At 35.8% G+C, this 27971-nt stretch overlaps 1 protein-coding gene and 1 long non-coding RNA gene across 4 annotated transcripts in view; both read right to left on the bottom strand.

Moving 5' to 3' along the window:
• Positions 1-422: 422 nt before the first annotated feature.
• Positions 423-17475, bottom strand: LOC123525090 (probable mitochondrial 2-oxodicarboxylate carrier). Of its 2 annotated transcripts, XR_008370161.1 has the most exons (9): positions 17324-17475; positions 14008-14161; positions 11556-11624; positions 10862-10924; positions 8452-8524; positions 7565-7612; positions 6286-6491; positions 1193-4180; positions 423-1041 (listed from the first exon to the last, which is right to left on the bottom strand). XR_008370161.1 is itself a non-coding variant. In XM_053538189.1 (8 exons), the coding sequence occupies exons 1-8, from the start codon at positions 17379-17381 to the stop codon at positions 4006-4008; spliced, it is 846 nt and encodes a 281-aa protein (XP_053394164.1). In that variant the 5' UTR covers positions 17382-17475; the 3' UTR covers positions 423-4005. The 2 variants fall into 2 exon arrangements, 1 of the variants encoding a protein (XP_053394164.1); XM_053538189.1 differs by having other exon boundaries at positions 423-4180.
• A 9049-nt stretch (positions 17476-26524) lies between these two features.
• The window catches only part of LOC128555556 (uncharacterized), a 38082-nt gene continuing 36635 nt past the window's right edge, over positions 26525-27971 (bottom strand). For both annotated transcript variants that reach the window (XR_008370159.1, XR_008370160.1), the window contains exon 3: positions 26525-26797. This is a non-coding gene — a long non-coding RNA (uncharacterized LOC128555556). The remainder of the gene's footprint in view (positions 26798-27971) is intronic.

The raw sequence follows: 27971 nt of genomic DNA, 5'->3' as shown, positions 1-27971 counted from the left end.
GAAAATTTCAAATGATTTGAACTCTAAATGGATGAAATATTGGCATATTACTGAATTTTCAAAAAAATCCTTATCATAAGGATTTTTTTGAAAATTCAGTAATATGCCAGTTATGTTTCCCTGCTGGGGTAAGCAAAATTGCCATAAATTATTCAGTATGCTATTAATTGTCATATTTCTTGACGTACAAAATGTATTTACTACAGAATATGTCTCTTTATTGCACCATGGTAATTTATATGTTTAAAATTCTGCAAGTTGTTTGTGCTTAAGTGTTGAATCTATATCCACGGGAATACAAGAAACTCTTGGTCAATGTCTAAGGTTGGGGTTGGTATTGAATAATGTATCAAAATAATTAATGGGATAATTTCTGTAACATCTCATGTTTCCATCTGAATGACAAATGATTTTTTTTTATAAAAAATAAACCCAAATACTATCTAGGAAATGGTTAATCTGTTATTGGAAATAAAACAATCCCTTAGGCCCCTGAGAATATGAAAAAACAGCATACAAGATGTCCAAAATAGTACAATATTTTAAGACCATTCTGACCCTCATTGAAACATATCACCATGTCATGTTATATACCAAGTTTAAATAAAATTACAGTAAGAGTGAAAATTATTGGCACAGGCAATAATGTGTAATATTTTATGATCCTTTGACCTCTCCTGACCTAAAATTCTGTGTACTGCAATCAGAAAATTTGTGCTGAATACTTATGCTGTTAAGCATTAACAAGAAACGCGGCAATGCCATGAAACCAGGTTTTCAACACTTTTCATAAGAATAAAAAGGTATACTGAATCACAGTGCACCACTTTAAAGCACAACCCTAACCCTAACCCTAACCTAACCCTAACCCTATTTTTAGTAACAATGACCTTGACCTTGATCCCAGAAACCCCAAAATCAATCCCAAGCTACAACTTTATATAAGTTTTCTATACACCAAGTTTCATCATGATAGCTCATTCCTAAGTTAAGTTATTGACCGGAAACCATTTTTCTATTTTAAGTAACAGTGACCTTGACCTTGATCCCAGAAATCCCAAAATCAATCCCAGCCTTTGTCTTGATATAAGCTACACACATACCAAGTTTTATTCAAATATCTTTACCGAAACAAACGTTATTGACCGGAAACCCTTTTTCTATTTTAAGTAACAGTGACCTTGATCTTGACCCCAGAAACCCCAAAATCAATCCCAGCCTTTGTCTTGATATAAGCTACATACATACCAAGTTTTATTCAAATATCTTTACCGAAACAAAAGTTATTGACTGGAAACACCAGTTTGACGCCGCCGCCCGCCCGCCTGCCCGACCAACGACATACCCCAATCTAATAACTCGGTTAATAAAATTGGACCAGGAGTTACAAAGGTAAAGCTCGGACAAAGGTGTTCGGTAGGATGGATAGACAGAGAGATTACTACAGGGCTTCTATCAAAACAATGGACCCTGAATTATACAGATTTGCCATATTGATATTAGATATGCCATTTACATCAGTGTAAGCATAATTATGTAATTGCTTAATGCCTTGAGATTCCAATTCAAACAAAACTAAAGACTAGGACACATCATCTAAGGACTAGACAAGTTTGGTATGGGTTTTGATTAATAAATGCAAAAACAATACCTTCAACAAAATATCAAAAGTTGCAAAAAATCTCTCATAATTCATATAAAAACAAAATACCAAAAATGTTGGCATACAGGCAGTTGAAAATTACTCAGCTTTATTCCAACTGATAAAATTTCCAAGTATATTGTTGTATTTGGACAATGATAAGCAACACAAAGACCTGCATTAGTTTCATTCTAACGTGCTCATAAAAATACTATGATAAAAAAATATGCTGGTCTACAGTCATTATGTGGTCTCCCACCAGTCGGCATGTCAAACACATCAAATGGTTCCAATGATGTTTAAGAATATAAAATTCAACACATAACAGATCTTAAAATTTGTAAATACATATAAAAGATAAACAAAAATTAAGGCAACTCCAAATAAAGTCTCCAGAATAAAGTTTCATGATTTGGGCCAAAAAGAACTAGAATTCCTAAAAATAACAAGAGAGCCATCATGACCCTATATCGCTCATCAGAGTTTCATAGCTCGAACAGCTACAATAAGAATTAATTCTGCTAAATTATTTTGAAGCCTAGTCTGCAGATTCAGAGAAGGCAACTTTCAGTTTTCCGATCAGCCATATACAGAAAACTAGGCTCATCCCAAGCAGGATTTTTTTCTCATATCAAGATGACTTTAAATGGATTAGCAGAGGGTTACCCAAAGAACATTTCTGTGAAAGTATTTCAAAATGTGTGTGTGTGTTCGAGTTTAACGTCTTTTTCAACAATTTTTCAGTCATATAAACGACGGTTTTTCAAAATCAAACCAATAGTTTATGAACAGATGTTGTAGCAAATTGTTTTATTTTTTGCTCTTGCAGCCAATTGTTTCTTAGAACTCGAAATAATTGGGGCCATCTTGTATATACAGTGAAAGGTGACCATGCCCTCTTGTTTCCATACTGTTTTTTTTTTTAAATTTGATCAAGTTAAAATCTATGTAAGGGTCATCCAAGGGAAGTGTGAATTCATTACTCAAAGAAGATTTTTTAAATGTATCCACTGTATACATAAAAGGAAACTGGTAGCCATGTTATATGATGAATCGGGAACAAGTTGAACAATTTTGGAACAGAGTTATTAAAAACTTTCCTGTGAACTGATTCTGAAGCTGGGCCAGCAGTTTATGACAAGACTTTTTTTTATTTCCCACAACATATTTATACAGGTAAAACAGCCTATAGTAGCCATGTTTTTTTTTGATAAATCAAAGTAATCTGAACTGAACAATCTTCGGAGAAGAAAATCATTATAAAATTGGAGCAATGGTTTTGGAGAAGATGTTTTAAAAATTTTCTATTTTTAGCTCTTGTGACCATGTTTTTTTTTTGGCAAATTGAATAATTTTACACACTAAGTAAAGGGTCACAAGAACAATTATGTAAAATTATTTTAAAATCAGGCCAGCAGTTTCTGACAAGAAGATATTATATACATATGTGAAAAAGTGACCACACCTTCTGGCAGCCATATTTTTTGGACAAGTCAGAATAACTTAATAACATTGGTTGTGCATGACCCATGGATCATTTCTGCAAAACAATTAAAATCTTACAAGATTTTTGAAATTTCTGCTATGTATACAATATATTCCCTCTGAAAACCATGTTTTTTTGACAAATCAGAAAAATTTGAACAATCTAAGTAGAGGGATATACCTCCAAGGATCATTTGCAAACCAATTTGGAATAGGACCAGCAGTTTATGACAAGGGTAAAGCTACTTTGCCAACCAAGCAGAACAATGTCAGCAAGTCTGGAAGAGGACCATCTAAGGAACATTCAGGTTAAGTTTCATCAACTTCTGCCAAACAGTTTCAGAGAAGGTGATGATTGAAGGAAAGTACATATTAGTAGTAGCTTTCACAGATTTTCCCTATGGTAAGGTATTATTAGATACAATGGTTTGTGGCACATTACCTTGGAAATCCATGTTAGGCCAAAACATGGGAACATTTATCCCTTGTCTGTTCAAAACAAGTCATGTAACGATTTTATGTTACTGACTACCCTGCCTTTTCTGCAGAATTCTGACTTTATTAACAAAGCCAAAACTTCCATATCAAGGATCACTTACTCAACCTAATATGGAATATATCAGGTCTGTGAAAGATGTCTCTAGGCCAATAAAAATGCCAGAAATTTGAATAATATCTTAACACTGACCTATATAAATTTGTTACCTGTCTAGTTTATTTCCTCTAAATTTATCTCACTTTGTCTGAACAAGCTTTTAGCTTGGTAACAAAACATTGACTGTCTTTTTAACTGGAAGACATAATTACAACCATACAAATATCACAGATATACACTTGTGGAATCAATGCAAGTTCAACTTCCATTTTGTACTCTCTCTTCAATCTCTAAGTCCAAGTTCTGTCACTTTTCTCTGAGCAAATGTCATGACGACCATACTGGTTCCATTGGCAAGAAAACTGCGAATGGTTCCTGGCATTATTCCACGGTACAAAGAGAAGAATCCCTTTTCTCTGATAATTGTTGCCATTCTCTTGTATACAGCTATTTGTTTACTGTAAAAGAATAAATACTTATTAGAAGGACTGTTAGTTCAGGAACAAGAGCTGTCGGATGACAGCGCGCTCGACTATTCGAAGAATTGATTGAAGAATGGGGTCAAAATATTTCCATAGATTTTCAGACAAAAGAAAAAAATGGATTAAACAAAAAATGTTCCTGTATTTGTGGATTTCGATTAGTCTTGCAGTAAATGGCAATGACTGACCATGATGGCAAATATGTTAAGTTATATGTGAGGCAAAATATGGACTTGTATAAAAAAATTTAACTAATTTCCAAGTCCAAAAAGGGTCATAATTCAGTCAAAATAGTTGACAGAGTTATGTACACTTGCCTACAGATGGAAATCATGTTGATATACTAGTGTTAAAAGTTTCAAAGCCACAGTTCAAATAGTTTTGACAAAAATTTCAAAGTCCAAAAAGGGCCATAATTCAGCCAAAATAGTCGTCAGAGTTATGTACTCTTGCCTACAGATGGAAATCATAATGATAAACAAGTGTTTAAAGTTGAAAAGCCATATGTCAAATAGTCTTTACAAAACATGGACATATATGAAAACAGAACCAATTTCCAAGTTCAAAAAGGGCCATAATTCAGCCAAAAAAATGACAGAGTTATGTACTCTTGCCTATTGATAGAGACTATAATACTGAACAAGATATAAAAGTTTCAAAGCCATATGTCAAACACTTTACACAAAATATAAACTGGTACGAAAAACTTAACCAAGTCAGAAGGGGCCATAATTCAGTCAAAATGCTTGATGGAGTTATGTACTCTTGCCTACAACTGCACATGGTGATGGTAAACAAGTGTTGAAAGTTTCAAAGCTTTATCTCAAAAGACTTTGTCAAAATGTAGACTGGTACGAAAAAATTAACCAAGATTTCTAAGTCAAAAAGGGGCAATAATTCAACCAAAATACTTGATGGAGATATGTACTCTTGCCTACAACTGGACATGGTGATGGTAAACAAGTGTTGAAAGTTTCAAAGCTTTATCTCAAAAGACTTTGTCAAAATATGAACTGGTACGAAAAACTTAACCAAGATTTCTAAGTCAAAAGGGGCCATAATTCAGTCAAAATGCTTGACAGAGTTATGTACTCTTGCCTATAACTGGACATGGTGATGGTAAACAAGTGTTGAAAGTTTCAAAGCTTTATCTCAAAAGACTTTGTCAAAATGTGGACTGGTACGAAAAACTTAACCAGGGTGTGACGCCGACGCCGACACCGACGCCGACGCCGTGGTGAGTAGGATAGCTCTACTTATTCTTCGAATAGTCGAGCTAAAAATAGAATGAAAACAATGCAATACAAATTTCAAGAGTACCGCAATGCAGAGCAAAATCTACCCGAAGGTATGACCTTTGGCCTCTAAGTTTGCCCTTGACCTTGAAGCAAACCATCTGAAATATGCGCTCTGTATGTCGTCTCAATGTGGTGAACATGAGTTCCAAGCTTCTTTAAAATCCTTCAGGCAGTTCAAGAGTTACAGAGAGGACATAAAACAAACTAGTCATATGACCTTTGACCCTAAGTGTGACCTTGACCTTAAAGTGAGCCATCCAGAACATGTGCTCTGCATGTTGTGTCGATGTGGGGAACATTTGTATTTAGTTTCTTCAAAATCCTTCAAGGGGTTCAGGTATGACCTTTGACCCCTAAATGTGACCTTGACCTTGAAGCAAGCCAACTGAAACATGCACCCTGTATGTTGTCTTGATGTGGTGAACATTTGTGCCACGTTTCTTTGAAGTCTTTCAAGCAGTTCAAGAGTACAGAGGGGACACAAAACAAAGTTACATGACCTTTGACCTCTATTAGGGGCCTAAGGACCTTAGGGCCTAAGTGCGACCTTGACCTTGAAGCAAGCAATCCAGAACATCAGCTCTGCATGCCATCATGATGTGGTGAACATTTGTGTCAAGTTTCTTTGAAATCTTTCAAGGTGTTCAAGAGTTACAGAGCGGACACGAATTCTAACTGATGGACGGATCGACCGACATCGGGAATATAGCATAATACATCCTGTGAAAATAATATATGAAAACTCAATCTCTCTAATAGAACAGAAACAGGTGAGGTATTTACCCTCCATATCCACTCTGTACTTGGGACTTCATGTACTCAAATGGCCACACAATCCACCATCCTAGTGTAGCTGCACAACCCGATATAAGGAATGGACCGAGGATGGGACGTTTAAAATGTTCTGGAAAGTTTCTGCGACCAGTATCTACCAGCATGAAGTATGAGCACATGAGACCCATAGTTCGTACCCAGGTTATGCCAAAGCCCTGAAAATCAAACACAACACATAATGTATAATTGTATGGGTATATATACATGCACTGAAAAAGAAATGTAGACAACTATTGACAAATGATAAATTTTTCAAATGTTCACTATATTTCCTCCATAAATTTACTAAATGACATACTAATATGAAAAATTCATGCACAGTTCTGTTAAAACATTGCAATATTGATGTCACTTCAACATATTTTTTGGTGCCATACAGGAGTGGTAAAAAGAATGAGTGCTACCACATTTGACCTACTAGTTTATATAAAAGATGTTTCAGATACTTCTATGTTATTGGAGGGACATGTTACTCCCATACTTTACCCCTGTTTAACAGTTATGTGCTGATATCAAGTCAACCTACTACATTTGCCACCATACATGCACAGTGAAACAGTGTTTCCCTAGTTCATCTACTAATTTACATAAAAGACATTATTAGAATTGAAATAATATATAGCAGAGCTATGTTTCAATATATCTTGACAACACAAATTGATTTTATGCAGCATGTATAATTCACACACTCAGTCATCAGGCTATGCCCTGGTGCAATTATTCTGAAGGCATATAACCTCTCCATATTTTCCAAATGTTAAAACACGGTTCTGCTATATATTATTGCTGAATTCAACAATACAAAGTAGATCTACCCATACACATACAGTATGAAAAAATTGAAAGAACAGTAGCACTTCTGAAAAATGAAGGCACAAACAATTCTTGTTAAAACATCTTTTTTCTTAACAGGATAAGCAGTCAAATAATGTTGGCTAACAGCACACTATTTACAGGTGGCTCCTGCGAAATCATTCTTATTTATAGAGAATAGTTTCCATGGTTGTGTCAATCCACCAAATTAAAACAAAATTTGCAAATAAAATTCCTATTTATCTAATCTTAGAAAGTCTGCAACTTCATGTGCCTATGAATAACTTGTGCTCACCGAAGCACGATTATTATTAGATTATAAAACAACATTTCAATCTGGAAAAATGGTAAGAGCCTACATCTTGTTAAATTTTTAAATATATCACGGTCACTGTGCAACAAGTGAAATACTTACCGTGTACACTTTTCTTAACTCCCAAGATTGTTGCGTTTGTCTTCTGATCTGAAATTATAAGAAGAGCATTTGTTTTTTACAATGGGATAATACAAGTTATATAAAAACATAAGGCAACATAGTCCAGAAATTAATAAATTTAAATATATTTAAAAATATGTTGGACATGCCTGTATCCCTACCCACTAAAATCAACCCCTGCAGACCCATACCTTTCGACTTTTTGAAATAGAACTTTGATGTAAAACAGAAGGAATACCAGTATGTCTGTATTTGCAAGCTTACTCATTCAATATCTGGCTATTATTGATTAATGAATTTTAATACTTTATACATGCTTCTATTGAGTTTATATGATCTTATCATGTACTGCTCTTTTATAAAGAAATTGTTGTTCTATAAAAAATAAACAGAATATAAGACATACATAGATCTTTCTCCAAAAATGTACCATCATTTAAAAGCAATAAAATATCACTTTTTATTGAAGACAGCAGGTTAATACACTGTAAATTATTCATTTTTGAAATGGATTATGATTGTGTTTGTGTAAAAGAGGCTACAATTCCACACTGCTCAACTTCATTTTTCCATGAAAGGCGTGGGAATGTCAGTGTTGTTTTTTCACACTGATGTCATTTCCTGTTGAATTATCTGTTTTGGGGCCGTAATGTGTTCACACTTTGCAACAGAATGTGCATATATAAAAGGGTGTTTTAACAGCATGTGAGCACAAGAATCTGTCCGTTTACACATGTTTTTTCTCCTTTTGAAACACCCCCGGAAAGTGACAAGAACAACAGTTTTATGCTAGAATTCAAACTCGCATATATAATAATATATAATATAAGTCATGTAGAACATAAAGCATGTAAAAATAAGTTTACCTTTGCAAACTCTAGCGGTGTTTCTATGACAGCTCTAGTTGTTGAGGCCACTGCTCCAGCTGCTAATACCCTCCTGTAACAGAAAATATACCTGTAAGACGTTTATACACTAAATTAAATGCAGTATATGTGTAAAGTTTATACTAAAATATGCACACATCATGGTAAAAATGGCAGATTCTACACATTTATTTTGAGACCAATATTTTTATCCAGTGTGCATAATGCACAAATGTATCAGGACCTTATGATAGCATTGACCAATAACAACTAGAACTATCACATGAGTGACAAATTATACCCCCACAATATGGCCTTGTCACAGAAGTAAGCCAATGTCTTAGTCGTACTTGTCCTATATTTGACGATGATACACCTGTGTATCAAAAATTATTTAAATCTGTCAACCATACGAAAAACGTTCTACAGTTCTTGGTCAATGTGCCCTTGACTTTTGACCTATTGACCTCAAAATCACTAGGGGTCATCTGCTGGTCATGTTCAACCTCCCTATCAAGTTTCGTGATCCTAGGCCCAAGCGTTCTAAGTTATCATCTGGAAACGGTTTAACTGTTATGGGTCACCATGACCCTGACCTTTGACCTACTGACCTCAAAATCAAGAGGTGTTATCTGCTGGTCGTGATCAACCTTCCTATCAACTTTTATGTTCATAGGCCCAAGCATTCTCAAGTTATCATCCAGAAACAGTTTAAATGTTCCGGGCCACTGTGACCTAGACCTTTGACCTAAAAATCAACAGGTGTCATCTGCTGGTCATGATCAACCTCCCTATTAATTTTTCATGATTCTAGGCCCAAGCGTTCTAAAGTTATCATACGGATAGGGTTTAACTGTTACACATCACTGTGACTTTGACCTTTGACCTCAAAATCAATAGGTATCATCTGCTGGTTGAGGTCAACCTTCCAATCAACTTTCATGTTCCTAAGCCCAAGTGTTCACAAGTTATCATCCAAAAACTGTTTAACTGTTCTGGGTCACTGTGACCTTGACATCTGACCTACTGACTTCAAAATGAAAAGGGGTCATTGGCTAGTCATGACCATCCTCTCTATTGACTTTCATGAGCCTAGGCCCAAGCACTCTCAAGATATTATCGGGAAAAATGTTTAACTGTTCTAGGTCCTTACGACTTTGACCTTTTGACCTACTGACTTCAAAGTCAAACTTGACCTGTATTTTATGATGTTTTATCTGTGAACCAAAATTTATGATCCTAGGCCAAAGCATTCTAAAGTTATCATCCAAAAATGGTGTAACGGTTCCGGGTCACTGTGACCTTGACCTTTGACCTACTGACTTCAAAATAAATAAAGGTCATTTGCTGGTCATCAAATGTGATCTTAAACCAAAGCATTCTCTAGTTGTTTGGCAAAAAAAGTTCTACTGTTCTGGGTCAAAGTGACCTTGACTTTTGACCTACTGACCTCAATAGTGGTCATCTGCTGGTCAACCTCCCTGAAGCATTCTCAAGTTATCGTCCGGAAACTGTTTAACTGTTCTGGGTCACTGTGACCTTGACCTTTGTCATACTGACCTCAAAATCAATAGGGTTCATCTGATGGTATGACCAACCTCCTTATCAACTTTCATAATCCTAGGCACAAGCGTTCTTGAGTTATCATCTGGAAACCATTTAACTGTTCCAGGTCACTGTGACCTTGACCTTTGACCTAAAAATCATAAGGGGTCATCTGCTGGTCATGATCAATCTCCCTATCAACTTTCATGATCCTAGGCCCAAGCTTTCTGGAGTTATCATCCGGAAAATGTTTAACTGTTCCAGGTCACTGTGACCTTGAACTCTGACCTCGAAATCAATAGGGGTCATCTGCTGGTCATGACCAACCTCCCTATCAACTTTCATGATCCTAAGCCGAAGTGTTCTTGAGTTATCATCCGGAAACCATTTTACTGTTCTGGGTCACTGTTACCTTGACCTTTGACCTACTGACCTCAAAATCAATAAGGGACATCTGCTGGCCATGACCAACCTCCCTATCAACTTTCACGATCCTAGCCCCAAAATTTCTTGAGTTATCATCCGGAAACCATTTAACTTTTCCAGATCAATGTGACCTTGACCTTTGACCTACTGACCTCAAAATCTATAGGGGACATCTTCTGGCCATGAACAACCTCCCTATCAACTTTCATGATCCTTTGCCTAAGTGTTCTGAATTATCACCCGGAAATGGAATGGTCTACGGACCAACAGACTGACAGACATCTGCAGAACAATATACCCCTCCTTCTTTGAAGGGGGGCATAATGAGGTGGGACTATAGTGGACAGACAAAGTGATATTTCTACATAAACACTCCCAAACAAAATTTGTGGGGGATATAACATTATACAAAGTAATAGATGTAAGGAAATCAACATACAACTGTAGCCCTGCAGTGAGCGGTATCTCATGCCTCATCAATGGATTGTCTAAAAATGTGTATCTGAAAATAAAATGTTTTGCCAATTCATTTCTGAAGGTACTTTTAAAATTGCAATGACCTGAATAACAAAATTCAAAAACACAACCACAGAGTTATCTAAAATTCTCATAAGAACACACATATTAGTCACCAAATGAGATCTCATTTATCTATGAGGATCATAGTGTTTTTTGTACTTGGCATCTTTTATTATCTATCAAAATGATAAATGATTTCATGAGAAAATGTCAGAGATATCATTTCTTTGATACAACATATATAATCCTGAAATTCATCAACCAAATAGAAAGATACTGTTGCCTAAAATGTATGACAATAAAGTTGAATAATAAATTTTGAGCAAAATCAAGACAAATTGAAATTATATCTCATTTTCAGGAGCTGCAGTGGAAAAAAGTCTGTCTTACTGATTCTGACTAGTGTTCAGTGCTGGATGACTTACTTAAATTGGTACTGTTTCCAGCAGTATCTGTGACTGAATGCTGGGGAGTTAAATATGATGCCTGCCGTGGGCTCAACTGGAAATAAGTTGTTCTATCCTTCCAGGTGAGGTCAACTACCCACCTTAAACAAGAAACTTTTCTTTACTTTTACTTTAAAAAGTGAACATTTCTCCAGTATATTTACTTACACGCCTTCAAACACAGCAAACTGCATAGATCTGTATATGCCAGAGCCCCACAATGGTGGAATACAGCCCCTGAAAATATACATAGTTTATTGTAAGAAAATATAACAATCCTGACTGCAGGTACATAATGTACTGTTACTGTCAGCAGGGAGTACATGAAATAAACTCACACCCATCTTTAAAGCGGTTCCTTGGGAAATGAAAAGAGAGGAAGTTTCCCAAAGGTACCTTTACAGAAGCAAGCCTCTGTGGCGTACATGCTGGGTATTTGCTGTGTATATGCCGCGAACACAGTAGTACGCCAGAGGAGTACATTTTACATACACTGCATGCCATGTACATGCCGCGTACTATTTCGACGAGTACACAGCATGTACACAGGAGGTCACTAGTACACTTCAAGTACGCAGCACAGACTCTGAAAATTTAAGGAGTACACTGCATGTACGCAGGAGGGACTTGTACAAGAAAATAGTACACTGCATGTACACCGCAGATACTTTGAAATTTGTGCAGTACACTTCATATACGCGGGAAAGACTTGTACAATTTCTTTTGGCATTTATACTTAGTTTTTTTTTATAAGTTAAAGTCTGAAGTAAACTTCATATACGTGGGAGGGACTTGTTCATTTTCTTTTGGTGTTTATACTTTGAATTTTTTTAGGTAAAAGTCTGAAGTACACTTCATGCAGGAAGGATTTGTACATTTTTTTTTTTTTGGAAGCAAGAACTTGATTTCCGAGTAACTTTTATCTTAATAGCATAGAGTAGTTCAGATTACCGGTATTCTGAACAATGAAAATTTGCCAAACTATCTGCAATATTCATTTGTGAAGCTTACATCTTAGTGATTTCTGAGCTGCACCTTGCATGCAGTGTAAAAATATATTCTTTTTCATTTTGAATTAATCCTGGAGCTTTCTAACTTGGATAATTGAAAAGCCTTATTTGAACTTCGTTGCATTACATTTTGTAATACATGAAATAATTACCAAGATAATGCCTCAACAGTGCCCGAATGAGAAGAATTAATAGCTCTCACTGTTATTTGAATTCTCTTAAGCAAAACCCCATTCTATCATGTTTTATAAAGGCTTAAATGCTCATTATGTTAACTCATTAAGGCCTCACCAAATTAAAAAGTTGTTCTTCGGATTTGCCGCTCGTATATTTTCAGAATGTTTTTGGCTAATTGCGCTCGCCCCATTGGAAAAAATCAATCCAAAATTTTTTGGTGCGCTACTTTTTACGGACGTAAAAGTGTATAAATGCTTATATAATTCCAGTCCTAGATTGTTCTCAGATGGATTTTAATCAAAATAAATACATACTACGCACACATCATCTATAATAAATCATAACACTTATATTTAGTTGCATTAAAGTTGTTTCCCCTTGATGCAGTTATGCCATTTTCTTCAAATGTTTACCAAATTACATGCTACAAAAATTGATTTATTTCATTGAAAAGTGGATTAGGAAAAGCATACTAATTTATTTGATAACATCAATCTACATTATTTTGGTAAGGGTAAATACTTATTGATGCATGTCACTTATCTTTTTTCTGTTTTTTTTCTGTCCAAATGATCAGCATTTGCATACGAAAGTTGGTGGGGTAAGGAATTTACATTATCACAGTGGTTTCGCCGCAAGAGTACACAGCATGTATGCAGCAGGAGTACACAGCATGTACGCCGCAGGACTCGGGGCAGGAGTACACAGCATGTACGCCGCAGGAGTACACAGCATGTACGCCGCAGGGGTAGTACACCGCAGGCTCATTTGCATGTGAAAAGTGTATGTGCCGCGTACATGCTGCGTACTATTTCCGTATACTAAATTCCTCCAGCGTACATCCTGTGTACTATGTAGTCCACAGCATGTAAGCAGCAAGTAGTACGCGGCAGAGCTCATTTGCATGTCAAAAATGTACTACAAACGTACTATCGGTGTAAGTGCGGTGCATATCCTGCGTACTATTTAAAGCCCTTGATTTCAGTACACATCATGTACGCATCATATACGCTGTATGTACACAGCAAGAGTATGCAGCAGGCCTTTTTCTTCTGTAAGGGTAGATAAATATGAAGACAAAATGGAAGGTTTTCTTGATGTATTTCTTTGGAAATCGTTTTCATTTAGGTATAAAAGACTACATGGAAAACGAACTTCAGTAAATAATATGAGGTGTTATTTTTCCTTCTTAAATAGATGAGAAAGAACCATTTAGTGCCCATTTGAATAATTTTTCGTTGACTGGTAGGTAATCTAGTAAGATTAAAGCACCTAATTTCAGCCAAGCAAGCTGGTTTTCTCTGTCAAATGAAGGAATTTAACCCTAACAAATCTTTGAGCAAGTTCAGGCTAGAGGTAATTATGAAGTCTGCAACCTCAACTACGGTGCAATTACGGTCCCTTGAACCTTCAGGACAGAACTTTTACAGTACCTATACAGTCCAATGACTCCTTGAGTTCTGAGTGTCTTCACCAATGTCTGTAACATGCTTGTCTTCTCATAGCCTGCCTGTGCCTGCATTTTTGTCTTCAGGGTATCCCATGGATGTCCTACACATGTATTAGTTACGCCATACAACACTCCAACTGAAATATAATGGAAACATTTGCAAGCCTGTGTACATTACAATCAAGCGAGCCCAGTCATAAAACAACCAGATCATTTTTAAAGATACTGTACCAATTGCAATGAAAAAAAAAACACAAAAAAATAAACAAAAAGACTGCTCTAATCATATTTTACTATGCTTTACATAGGTTGGTTGCCTAATATCAACATCCCAGAAATAAAAGGTCATAAGTGAAAAACAGTACTTTGAGAATACTGAAAAAATAAAACGTCACATTTTGTTTCACAAATTTTCCCACTGAAAATTACAACCACACGTTTGCGGCATTATATAAAGCTTATTTTTACCTTTCTTAAATAAAGCTTACCTTTACCTTCCTTTACTAAGTAACATTAATGTCAATTTGGTTCCATGAACATAGCCATATATATATGAGTTCAGTTTATGGCTCTCTGAATGCAGTTTCCAAAAATGTATAGGTCATAAAAGGTTGAAATTAATAAACTCTTATGACCCTTTATTTCTAGAATGTCAATATGTGAGGCAGTTTAGAAGCAAACAAATCTTGGGTGTCTGTTATTAAAAGGCATATATAGCCCCAGCATCAAGCTAAAATAAAAAATATGTGTGGTTCAGGGAACCCGACCGACCCTAATTTCACCTGCCGACCCTTATATTTATTCCCAATTTTTTGGGTACAAATATTTTTAGTACGAAACAGATACCAAAGTCATGAAAAATTACTTCACTCCCACAACCATTCTCATATATCAGAGGTCTGAATTGAGTTAATAAAAAGGAAGAGAATGAAGTTTAAATTACTAAAATACTAAGTTATATTTGAAAAGCAACGGACAGCGATGCTTGCTAGGAAACCTAACAGTCATTTTCTTTCTCTAACCCCCACGCATGGCCATAATGTATCAGTATAGAATGTTTGCCTTTATTATAAATGATGATGAGTATGCTGAAGTGCAACATAATTCAATAAAGCAAGCATATAAGAAAGGAATATACATGCTACATGGTTTAAAGAGTACAATCTTTAAGTTAAGCAAATTAGTACACATGAAAATGAGATGATTTAAAAAAAAAGCCCCTATCTACTCCCTAACTCTTGAGGCAATGGTCCCTGAACCACACATACTTTTTATTTTGGCCTTACATCTTAGTTCTGCATAGATTAGTAGTTCCATTTTTTGAATGCAAGAAAAGAGGTTTTGAATGCTAAATAACAGAATGTGAACAGGATGTTTCTTTGAAGAAGAAAATCCAGCAACATATACTGTGACTATGTAATCAGGTCAGAGAGATGGCCTTTTTAAACCAGGCTGGTTCGTTTGAACCAGGCTAGTTCAATTTACCCATAATAAGACATGTATACATAGGCCTAATGAACCATAAATCATGTGACGCACGTTTTTTTTGGTTTTAGAAGAGAACTAACAAATGTGGATATTCGCATCATGATACGGACATTTAACTAAACTTTTACTTATGCAATGCAACTACATTTTAATGAATTTGACACTTACAACAACCTGCGAATCGCTTTGCAAACAACAGGTATGTTATTTTGTACACTTAGGTCACGCATAGATTTCACAAAATTCTTAAAATAAAATAATGTAACTGTTGAAAAGTCTTTATTTCTGCCATTTGTAAAACCCAAGAGATAAAGGAGGAAGAAAACATACTGACTTCAGCTGATTTGAGATGCAACCGCATATTTGTATCCCCCTGCATCCAAAACTAAAATATGGCAACATAAATCTCCCTTTATACTATTCAGTTATCTCCCTGCTTTCGCCCGCATCAAATGGCTGCTTTCAGTCATGTTCATAATACAGCTAGGAAAAATTGCAAAATGGCGGTGAACACAGCAAAATCATATATACAAGTTGAAAATTACAGTAAATTCGATGCAAATAACTCCTGCTTTATTGACAGTTTTAAAACTGTTTCATATTCTTGTCGTTCTGCGGCAAAAAATCTAGTCAAGGCAGCTTATATAGCTTGTACTTGTCTGAGCACAAAGTGCATGCTCAGAAATAAACATACACTTCAAAACAAGATTGCGAATGTGTTTCTAAGGCTAAAGCACATATTTTTTTACAAGTTTTTCTTCACAATTTGATTATGACAAATATGGTTCATTAGGTCCATGTGTACATGTCTTACTATGGGTTAATTGGACCAGCCTGGTTCAAATGAACCAGCTGGTGCAAACAGGCCATCTCCCTCACCTGGTAATTATTTACATACAGTACAGGACCTAAATGTAGTGGTCAATTAACCTACTTTATCTGTCTGACTTCAGCATAGAGAAAGAACTATGAATACTGTGTGTGTGTGTTGAGTTTGTTTACCCTCGCCACCGGTTAAAACCATATGGGCGAGCATAGCTACAATTATTCTTCTCCTCCTCCTCGTACATCATCTTTTCATCACTCCCTTTAAAGTACATCAATTTAGTAACATGATCATCGTAGTTATGTGTCATCTGTTATGTATGTCATCGTGATTATGTAACATCTGTTATGTGTGTGTCTTCTTACTGTTGTTGGCATCGCTGTTATTGTGTCTACATTTTAAACGATCTGGTCGTCTGCTCTTTATCCCGCCCTCCGTCCCTGCGTTGTACGTCGCCTCCACTAACTGTCTTGCCCGAAGTGTCACATCTGGAAGCCTGGTCCCGAGGTCTCTCCTTGTCGATGAACCAGCTGTGGCCACTGTACTGAAAGACCCCAGAGATGGTAATCCGGCATCGAGTCAGGGGTTCTGAGCCAACATCAACCTCGTCGATGAACCAGCTGAAGTAAATGCTCCTGGGAATTATCAAGACCAAAACGTCCCTCAAAGATGGTAATCCGGCATCGAGTTGGCCGGGATCAACCAGACCCGGCACCCCGGTTGTAGAAGAAAGGTCTAACACGATGGCAAGTAGGCACGATGAAGTTCAGCCGATGTATGTCCACTTTTTACGGCCACACTCCCTGGTTTTCGTCATGTGACACTAACTAGATCAGGCGTTGACCTAGTTAGGGCGCTGACCCAGTTAGCGCCATATGTGCCCTCTCCGCGACGTGCACGCACCAGGGAGCTCGGAGAAGCTATGAATACTGGATGGTATAATTTAATTTGTTAGGATACATGTTTCTATTCAACTTAAATATACCTCCAAGGCCAATAGCTCCTTCCCTGAACCAGTGAGACCTCTTTTCGCTATGTGTCATTGTTGAGGGTATCTGATTTTAATTTTAGTTTCTTTTTTTTTTTTTTAATTTGTGGATAAATGTAGAGTACATCCGAGTGTTCAACAACAAACAGCTTTAGTTAAAGACATTTTCATTGGTTAAATTTGCAAGAGGTGTGAGAATAAATAACCAATAATAATGACTTACTGATGACACGCCTCCAATATCAGGTATAAACACACTAAATTGATATGGGTTATTTGCGGACAGGTTTTGAACACTAATTTTTCACTTGGCGTGGCAACAGAGGTCTAACTATTTACATTTCATTGGTGGATGTCTTTTTTGACATTTTTGTAGAAAAAATGGGAGAGGAGGTTGTTGTTGAAGTGAAACCCAATTTTTGTATGAGTAGTACTTCTAGGTCACAGCAGTGTGATTTTGATGTGATTTTACAGTAGCAAATGTGACAAGAGAAAATTTCTTAGAAGATATATGACCCCTCCTTTTTTCTTCATTTTATGTCAGTTTTATCATAACTCCTTAAATGAGGTAAGGATTTGTTGTTTGAAATTGCTCTAGGTAGGTTTGGTAGCTCTTTGAAAAATGACAGTTTTGTATTAATATATAGAGAATACTATTTAGTGTAGTGCGACGTCTTGATGAATAGTGTTAGTGCCAAGTAGTTTATTGGTTTGCCATTTTAGAGTATCCGTTATCTCTGATACATTGGACAGTTTTTACAAGAGACATGTACTTGTTAGTTACATTAAGCTTACTTGCGAAAAAAACTTTATTTAGTGGTTTTTTTAAGAATACAAACATAGCTACAAAATGACAGACACGTCACGTTAAAATATAATCTGTAACAAAATTTAGGTAACTTTAAAAGCATAATAATATATCTATTATTAAAAACAAAACATGAACCAAACTGTCTTAGGCTATATAAAGTTTGAACTACATATCTATACCGACATGCACATTCAATTACTATGTTATGAAAGTATCATTTTAATATGTGGATATCATGGCTTGTTTTTAGACTCAATTAGCTTTTATTTAATGATCTATGTCCATTTTTGAACATTTTGAGCTTGATACTGTTGGTTTCGTCTCGAAGGTTTGGCCACTGCGGCCTTCATCAGTTATGTATAGGATAATCCATAAAATGTCATGCCAGAGCTTTAATTTCACAGCTCATTGTAAGGCTGTGTAAAAGGTATTGAACTATCATAAATTTGTAAAATTTATTTTCTTAAGACGCAATTAAAAAAGGTAACGGTAAAAAATCAACGATAGTTGATTAAAGTTTTGAAATATTTAGACGGCACGTCATGTTAAGTTAAGTATAATTTACGCCACGATCTGACGCAATATTCAATTATTTTAAGTTTTCAACAAAATTATATATATGAAAAATCATTTCAAAAGATATGCATTATTTAAACTAATTATAATTATAAACGTGTGTTTGTTTACTGCATGATACAACTGATAATAGAAATATAACCAATTTACCAGTATTACCAAAAACAGTGGACGGTATTTTTAAAATGAATCATATATATACAGAAATACTTACAACCATAAACTGGTAGAAGTTGAATATGTACCTGACCGACCTGATTGGTAACGTAAGAGCTAAAGAGTCAGTGGCTGCTAAAAGCAACAACATTGGAGCGCCACATTCTGTTGCCTGTGCCCGTCTATATTCAAGTAAACACGATTTCTGTCACTGAAATAATCTACTGAAAACTTTGGTTAGTGTTAATCTGTAAGTAACATGTTAGCCGGAACAGCACTTTATCGCATTCGTTTTCAGAAAATCATTAATAAAAAAGTTGTATCCTGCCAAAACACCATGTCGGGGCACAAGTTGAGGGTGAAGGGCTCATCGGCGAGTACAGGAGAGGGAGACCCCTTGCATGAAAGGGGGTCAGAGGATCTCTCTAGAAAACTATTGAAATAAAGGTATGAAATTTCCGATGTATTTTGGGGTTTACATTCTGTGTAACATCTATCATTGTTCTGGACACATGATAAAACCGATGCAAGTAATGACCTCACTTAAAACAACATTTTAATAAATCCAGCATCTATGGGCAGATAGGTGGGGATAGCCTCCTCTCTGTTCAAGGGTATGCCAGTTTAATTCTTATAATTAACATTTTGAACACACTGCGTGTATAACTGTCATCAGTAGATGTATGGACCTATTCAACCTTGTAATTCATTTTTTTGTCATGGATTTACAGTATTTTATTCTGGAAACATAATAATAATATTTTGAAAATAAAAATCTATTTTTGCAACTTTTAAACTTTTAAACGAACTCGTCTTTACAGTCCGATATTTATAACACAAGATGGGTTAAGAATTAATTTTCAATTAAAATTCATACTTTATATAACCTTATCGATATAATTTTACAATTTCATGCTTATAATATTGTAATCTTGAAAAACAAAGCTATAAATGACCAGAAAATTTTCCTTTTTTTTTTTGTCATTACACACGTCATCTGAAGACTCACAAACCAAGCCTTTCATACTTACTTACGTAAAAAAATGCGTATCTATAGATCTGAATGAATTAAAGATCAAGTACTCTAACATAAAGCATAGTAACATACAGCATAGACATGCAGTTGACTTCATTAATGTATGCAACATGGCATTTTAGCATTACGTTGTTATATGAAGACATTTGTTTAACCTGGAAATGAGACCGGATGTGTTGAAACGTGTTTTATATTTGCCTATGGTTTGTATCAAGTTCCTTCCTCGTTAATTTGTGTAATACCAAATGTCAGTTGGTTGATCTAATACTGAATTCAACATAAAACGCACAGTTGATTGACAATGTCTGGGGATGCCAGACGTGTTTATTTTCATAACATGTATGTTTAGTATAAACATGTGATCAAATAATACAAAAGGTAAATCAGAAAGATCAAATTACTATTTAGTAAAATACATGTTATCAGAGAAATGACACAAAGTTGGACAACAAAAACCACCAGCTGTATAAAATTACATGAGATCAGAGAACTGACAAAAAGTTGGAACAGAAATGACAATATCATAATGCTAAATGTAATTAAAAAGCACCCTGAACCAAAAGGCTAACATTCCTGAATATACCTTAATTACATGATTTAAAATATTCAAGAAAGCTAAGAAAACTGCGAGCCGACTGCCCCAACCCTAACGTTACCCTCATCTTTTTATTTATTTTTATGTTTGTATTATTAGGAGAGCAAAGATTCACAATGCTGCAAACAGAAGGGTGTCCCCACCCCTTAACTTTCTTGATTTACAATGCACTAAAATTACCCTGATCACGTTTCTAAATTGATATGTATCAATGTTAAAATACTGTATATATCAGTGAAATGTTGCACAATCTAAAGCATACACCTCTTATATTAGAAAAGCGAAACAATTTTATATAATCCAGCAACAATATATTAACAAACATGTTTCTATCTTAGGTCAAACAATAGGGAAACGTTTTGTCATTATAAAGGATAACATAATATTAAAGTTACAAAGTTAAGGTCAGGTCTGGTGGGTGGTGGGGCGGTAAGGGACAAAGAAAATATTAAACAATTAAAAAGATACACATTAGAGAAAACCTAACGAATTTATTATTCATATGCCTCAATTTTATATCGCTTCAGAAGACATAGCAACAAAGGACCAGTAAGGACCAGACAGAATAGGACAAACGGCATGTATCAGAGCAGCTCAGTCCCAGTTGGCGTTATAGCTAACATGGAGTCAAAAATCGTCTGTCTCATCAAACATAATCAAAACATGAAAATGGAAAGTGTAAGATCCAGTTGTAAAAATTCTGAAACCAAACATGAAGTGTGTCTCAAAAGGTCAAAACATAACATTGCATTGCAGAATCATCGCCTGTTATATCAGTTTCAAGGGAGGAAGTTACAATAATACTTGGTGTTAATATTGACAGCAATCTTATTTGGAATATTCATATTGATCTTGTCCTTAAAAGGCTCAGTTCCCTTTTGTTTGCGTTGTCAAGCATTATAAACGCAACGCGTAGACATTTTTATAACGCACAAAGTTTACATCATTTTAACTATATGTATGAACACTGTTGTATAAAGTGGGTAAATTGTGGTAAATCCCCAGAAGATTAATTAATTCGTTTTCTCAAGAGAGCTAAAAGAACCATTTTTGATAAAGTTTTTGAAACTCCGTCTGTTACATAGTTTTATGAACTAAATTGGAACTAAATTGGATGGCCTATCCTGAACGTGTAACTTTCAAAGTATAAAACCATATAGTGTATAGCTCCTGGCTCAATGATCCGCGTATATTTGCGTTGCATATTGATGGCATCCTATTTAGCCTCCAACTTTATACGACCGAACAAAATTGTTAATTTTTCAGAAAAAAAAAACAACCTGTCAGTTTTTTCCTTCAGCTATTTGGAATGGCCTTTCTTAGTATATATAAAATGTCACTTCGGTAAAACATTTTAAATCTTTACTTATACCTACAATTGAGCACATTATATTAATTGTTGGCAGATAGAAAATTTTACAAAAATATTTGCGTACCTGTGATAACCATAGTCCTGAAGAACAAATTCATACTGTCAAGTTTGCACTTTTCTTCATACTGTCACGTTTTCCAAGGTGGATGGATTAAGTTTAAACTTCAAGTGTTTGCAACTTATCAGACTTTGCATGCATCTATTTAATATCAAAGAGTCAGCAAGAAAAACTAAAATCTACAAGAACATCATTTGAAAGGATAGAACACAAAGTTCGAAGCAAGTTGATAACGGTGCCGGATTGATTGATTGGTTGATTTATGAGATATAATGAAATTTGCAATACCTCTCACGGCCCTTGCACCATTTTTGTATGGAATAGTAAATCATGAATGGGTCCCCTAAACTCGACTTTCTTGCCCTTATAATTCTTAAGACGAGAATTAACGTGACTAAAAAGATCACAATTTACTTATTTTATCTACTTAACAGAATACAGTCTTCATCCAAGTTTTGTAGACTAGAAAACAATGTCTGAAACCACTATCAATACTTCAAATGAAACTGTTTGTAAACCCACTTTCATAAATAGGTTAACCCCAAATCGACCAAATTATAGGTTAATTAAAAGGCGACTTTCCAGCTTTTTATGGCGAAGGAAGTGCGGGCATTATTTCATAAAAGACGGTCCCCACCGAAGCTAGATGGCTTCCTCACAGGAAGAACTCTCCGCCCCAAGCGAGGCTCGAACCCACATCTGTGAACTGATTTTTTGTACTTTTAAAATAATTGAAAATATCGCATAATTTTCGCGTAGACGTTAAGAGTTTCTATTAGTATTTATGCACCCCCCCCCCCCCCCCCCCCCCTTCAAGAAGGAGGGGTATATTGTTTTGCAGATGTCGGTTGGTCAGTCGGTCTGTCGGTCGGTATGTAGACCAATCCGTTTCAGGAATATAACGTAATAACGCTTGGCCATAGGATCATGAAAGCTGATAGAGAGGTTGGTCATAATCAGCAAATGACCTCTATTGATTTTGAGATCAGCAGATCAAAGGTCAAGGTCACAGTGACACGGAACAGTTATACGGTTTCCGGATGATAACTCAAGAATGCTTAAGCTTAGGATCATGAAAGTTGATAGGGAGGTTGGTCATGACCAGCAGACAATCCTATTGATTTTGATGTCAGAAGGTCAAAGGGCAAGGTCACAGTGACACGGAACAGTTAAACGGTTTCCGTATGATAATTCAAGAATGCTTGGGCCTAGGATCATGAAAGTTGATAGGGAGGCTGGTCATGACCAGCAGATAACTCCTATTGATTTTGATGTCAGTAGGTCAAAGGTCCAAGTCACAGTAACTCGGAACAGCTAAAATGTTTCTGGATGACAACTGAAGAACGCTTAGGCCTAGGATCATTAAAGTTGATAGGGAGGATCGTCATGACCAGCAGATGACCCCTATTGATTTTGAGGTCAGTAGGATAAATAACTTGAGAACCCTAGCTTTGACCTAGGATCACCAAACTTGATAGGGAGGTTGATCATGTCCAGCATATGACTCCTATTGATTTTGAGGTCAATAGGTCAAAGGTTAAGGTCACATTGACCTAGAGCAGTAGAACTTTTGTGTACAGTGACCAAATGATTTCTGTTCATTGTGCAATTACTGAATGCATCAAGAGGGGATTACGTGTTCTACGAGCTTTTGTTTTTTCTTGTATCCCCGAAACTACTGCGTTAGAGTGGTGATTGCTTTGAAAATCTATAATACACTGTGGGGAACCCACGTGACCACAAGGTAAGGTACTGAGCCCGATTTGCAAACAAATTGGCCCGCTTCAGGTATTATTTTTGGTGGTCATAACTTTGATAATACTCCATGGAATTTCAATAAAGACGAGCGCCTTCCTCTTTAAAAAGCGAACTCTCGGTGCTGGTAAGACGCAGATTAATTTGATACTTTTTGCAAAAAGTGCAACGGCGTATTTTTCTAGTCACAAAACGTTGTGCTATGGCACGGAGCATTTCACTTAAAATGGTCTAAATAATTTGTAAATCATCTTCAGGTTACAATTCATTAGTGTTTAAGTAGCCCTCCAGATTATAAACTGACAATAGAAATGTTATAGGATAATATCGGCGATTCTCGCCGTGACTTCCTAAATACAAAAGCGCTATGGTTTGGAGAACTTCTTGAAGATGCTCTGGTGCGGAGGAGTATTTTAACACTTCACCTTTTAAGAAGATATTCTGCATTCCTGAAAATCTAAAATCACCAAGTGATTTAGCACAGCATTTTGTAACCAACGAAATACGTCGTTGCGCGTGTTGCAAAATGTACCAAATTAATCTGGCTTCTTACCGCAAGAAATTAGCCAGGAGTTTGAACACATTCATACTTGCCAAAGAGAAAATTGTTACAGAATGGCAAGTTTATATTTTGGTTTGAGTTGTATGTATACCTGTACATGACTGGCCTACAATTATGTTTCCAAATCGAAAATACTCGATTGCTTTGACTGGCCTACAATTATGTTTCCAAATCGAAAATACCCGATTTTAAGATAATCCGTATAACATGTGCATTCATATAGGTTTTATTTCCTAGATTTTGCCCCAGACAGATTTTTAAATAAAATAATTACACATGTCTACTTCAATATATACACTGTCAATTTCAGTAGGTTATTTCAACATGTTCGTGTTTAAGGTATTTCTGAGAAGATTCCTCGTGTAATATACAAAATATTTACAAAAATGTCATACACTTTCATACACTTTTATCTAACCTTTTTACCTACGGACAACTTTCCCACCCCACCCTTTTTTACTGTATTGAGACCGTTCATCACGACATTATGTTGTGTAAGTGAACTGTTTAATTTTTCTTTTTGAGCATTTCGGCTTTGGTAGTTCAAAAACTCCTGCTTTAAAAGCTGTGTGTAGTGTTTAATCACCCTTTGGACATGGTACCTGGTTTTTATTTCTGTCTTTTGGCAGTTTCTGTGATATGCAGGCTCCATAAACACAGATCCCCACTCTAAATTCCAATTTGTTTGGTTCTGTCATTTGTTTTCTCGTTTAGGGCACAGGCATTATTAGTCCCCTACTGGTTGAAAACCAGTTTCGGGGACTATAGGAATGTGCTTTTCCGTCATTCCGTCCGTTCGTATGTCCGCAATTTCGTGTCCGGTCCATAACTCTGTCATCCATGAAGGGATTTTAATATTACTTGGCGCAAATGTTTTCCATGATGAGACGACGTGTCATGCGCAAAACCCGGACCCCTAGCTCAAAGGTCAAGGTCACAATTGGAGGTCAAAAGTCAACAGGGCTTTTTTCCTGTCCGGTCCATTACTCTCCCATCCATGAAGGGATTTTAATATTACTTGGCACATATGTACCTCATAATAAGACGATGTGTCATGCACAACTTTCAGACCCTAAGCTCATAGGTCAAGGTCACACTTAGCAGTCAAATGTTAACATAGCATGAACAGGGTCTGTTTCGTGTCCGGTCCATAACTCTGACATTCATTAAGGGAATTTAATATCACTTGGCACAAGTGTTCCCCATGATGAGACGACGTGTCATGCGCAAATTCCGGTCCCCTAGCTTAAAGGTCAAGGTCACAATTAGGTTCAAAGGTCAACAGAGTTTTTTTCCTGTCCGGTCCATAACTCTGCCGTCCATAAAGGGATATTAATATTACTTGGCACAAATGTTTCCCATGATGAGACAACGTGTCATGCGCAAAACACGAACCCCTAGCTCAAAGGTCAAGGTCACAATTAGAGGTTAAAGGTCAATAAGGTTTTTTACTGTCCATCAAGGGATTTCAATATTACTTGGCATAAATATTACCCATGATGAGACGATGTGTCATGCGCAACATCCAGAACCCTAGCTTAAAGGTCAAGGTCACACTTTGAGATCGAAGTTCAATAGGATTTTTTTCCTTTCCGGTCTATTACTTTGTCATGCAAAACAGGATTTAAATATCAGTTGGCACAGATATTCCCCTGGATGAGACAACATGTCATGCTCAAAACCCGGGCCCAACGTCTAATGTCAAGGTCACACTTAGAGACCAAAGGTCAGATACAAGAATGACTTTGTCCCGAGCATTTCTTTTTCATACATGGAGGGATTTTGCTGTAACTTGGCACAAATGTTCACCAACATAAGACAGATTGTCATGCGCAAGAACCAGGTCCCTAGGTCTAAGGTTAAGGTCATATTTAGAGGTCAAAGGTCAAATTCACGAATGACTTTGTCCGGAGCATTTCTTTTTCATACATGGAGGGATTTTGATGTAACTTGGCACAAATGTTCACCACTATGAGGTACCCTTGTTTTTAGAATTACGTCCCTTTGTTATTACTATAAATAGACTATATTGTAACTTTTTTATTACTGGCCGTAGAGAAAAATCGAGACCACTTTTCTGTGGTACAACATGCATGTTACTTCCAATTTTTAGGTGTATTTTGACCTATCTCTACCTGGTAAAGAGTTTCTTGTGGACTTATATTATATAGATCTTTTTTAGGATTAATTTCCCTTTGTTGTTACTATAGATATCTTAAATGATAACTTTTTTATAATCGGCCAAAAAAATTCAATAAGAAAACAACTGTGGGTTTTTATATATGCACGTTTTAATCCAAGTGTGTTGTTATAACATATTTTATATATAGTACAATATTGTTTATACATCATTGACAGATATCAGTTCATTATGTTAAATTAGGTGCCTTCCAGTAGGGGACTTTGTATTGCATGGCAATATTCATTCACTTGTTTAATCTGGGGACCATATGCTGCTTTTCATGGAACTGCACTCTGTGTATCATTGAAAGTTCTGTAAAGCATTCCGCCAGATAACGTCTGAGGAAGGCAGCATTGCTGTGTTGTCCACTGTAAGAAATTCAAGATAACTCAATCTAAGTAATTTTTCTTCAACTGACTGGGAGATGTTTTTTTGTAATATATTATAAATACTGACGACCGTTTCATTTGTTATAGCTAATATAAAGCAACATAGTTCAAGATATCATTAAAGCGGCTGTTTCCCTTCACACAAGAAACACTGATTTCAAAAAGAAAGTCCTTTTATTTCAACAGGATTTCAAGGAATAGGATTAGAATGAGACACAATTAAGACCACACCAAATTTAAGCTTGCCCTATATATGTTTCATCCCCAACTATACATTTCAATTTATGTAAATATCTATAGTTAGTACATGAGATATTTTACAGTAGATATCCTAATCACTTATAAATAGATCCACTTACGGAGTATTTCTATATACCTTGCAATATAGGGTCCCCATGTCCCCAGGTCCCCAGATCTGATCATCTAAGATCACTTTTAATTTCTATTTATTTAGTATCTATAGTTAGTATATAATTTACTTTTTGATATATTAGGTATCTTTTAATTCACTCTATTACAAATATTTCTAGAACAAATTTTCTGTATACCTTGCAAATCAGGGTCCCCAGGTCCCCAGAAGCATGCTATTTATAACTCTGTCTGACTCTTTCTGACAGGTTTTCCTGTATTTCATGTAAATGGGGTCCCCATGTCCCCAGGTCCCCAGCAGCAGAAAACTATGAAGAACTGCAAGACTCAATTTTCCTTTAGTTCTCTGTGAAGTAGCATACAATTATATCTCATGATTTTTACAGTTTAGAATTTGTCAGATGTATATATATATATTCAATAAAGTGTACCGGTATTAAATTTCACTGAAAGCGTATATGTTCAATAGTAAACTATACTGACTTGCATATTAATGTCCTGTCATTATTTTATCAACAATTATTTAATTTAGAATCTTTGAACGTTTTGTCTGTATATGCAATAATACAAATATAATGCACCAATATATTCTCCACAAGTATTGACCTAGCACTCATGAATACTCTGTATATTTCGGTAAGTTAATTTTCGGTGCCTGAACATATTAAATAGGGATATATCTATCGAAAAACAATGCAAGATATACATTTGTTAATTATGCTGTGACCTAAATGTAAATAAATAAATAAATCATCACCAAGTGGCATGTGCATAAGCAAAATAA

Source organism: Mercenaria mercenaria, chromosome 3 (assembly GCF_021730395.1).
Source record: "Mercenaria mercenaria strain notata chromosome 3, MADL_Memer_1, whole genome shotgun sequence".
NCBI lineage: Eukaryota > Metazoa > Mollusca > Bivalvia > Venerida > Veneridae > Mercenaria > Mercenaria mercenaria.
Note: the sequence above shows the minus strand (reverse complement) of the source record. Positions and strands in the feature narration are given on the sequence as shown.

Coding starts and splice junctions, on each gene's coding strand:
- LOC123525090 (XM_053538189.1), bottom strand. CDS start 17,381: ATGACACATAGCGAAAAGAGGTCTCACTGGTTCAGGGAAGGAGCTATT. Junction 10,925..11,555: donor TTTGCTGTGTTTGAAGGCGT/GTAAGTAAATAT, acceptor TTTTATTTTCAG/ATACACATTTTTAGACAATC. Junction 7,613..8,451: donor CACCGCTAGAGTTTGCAAAG/GTAAACTTATTT, acceptor TTATAATTTCAG/ATCAGAAGACAAACGCAACA.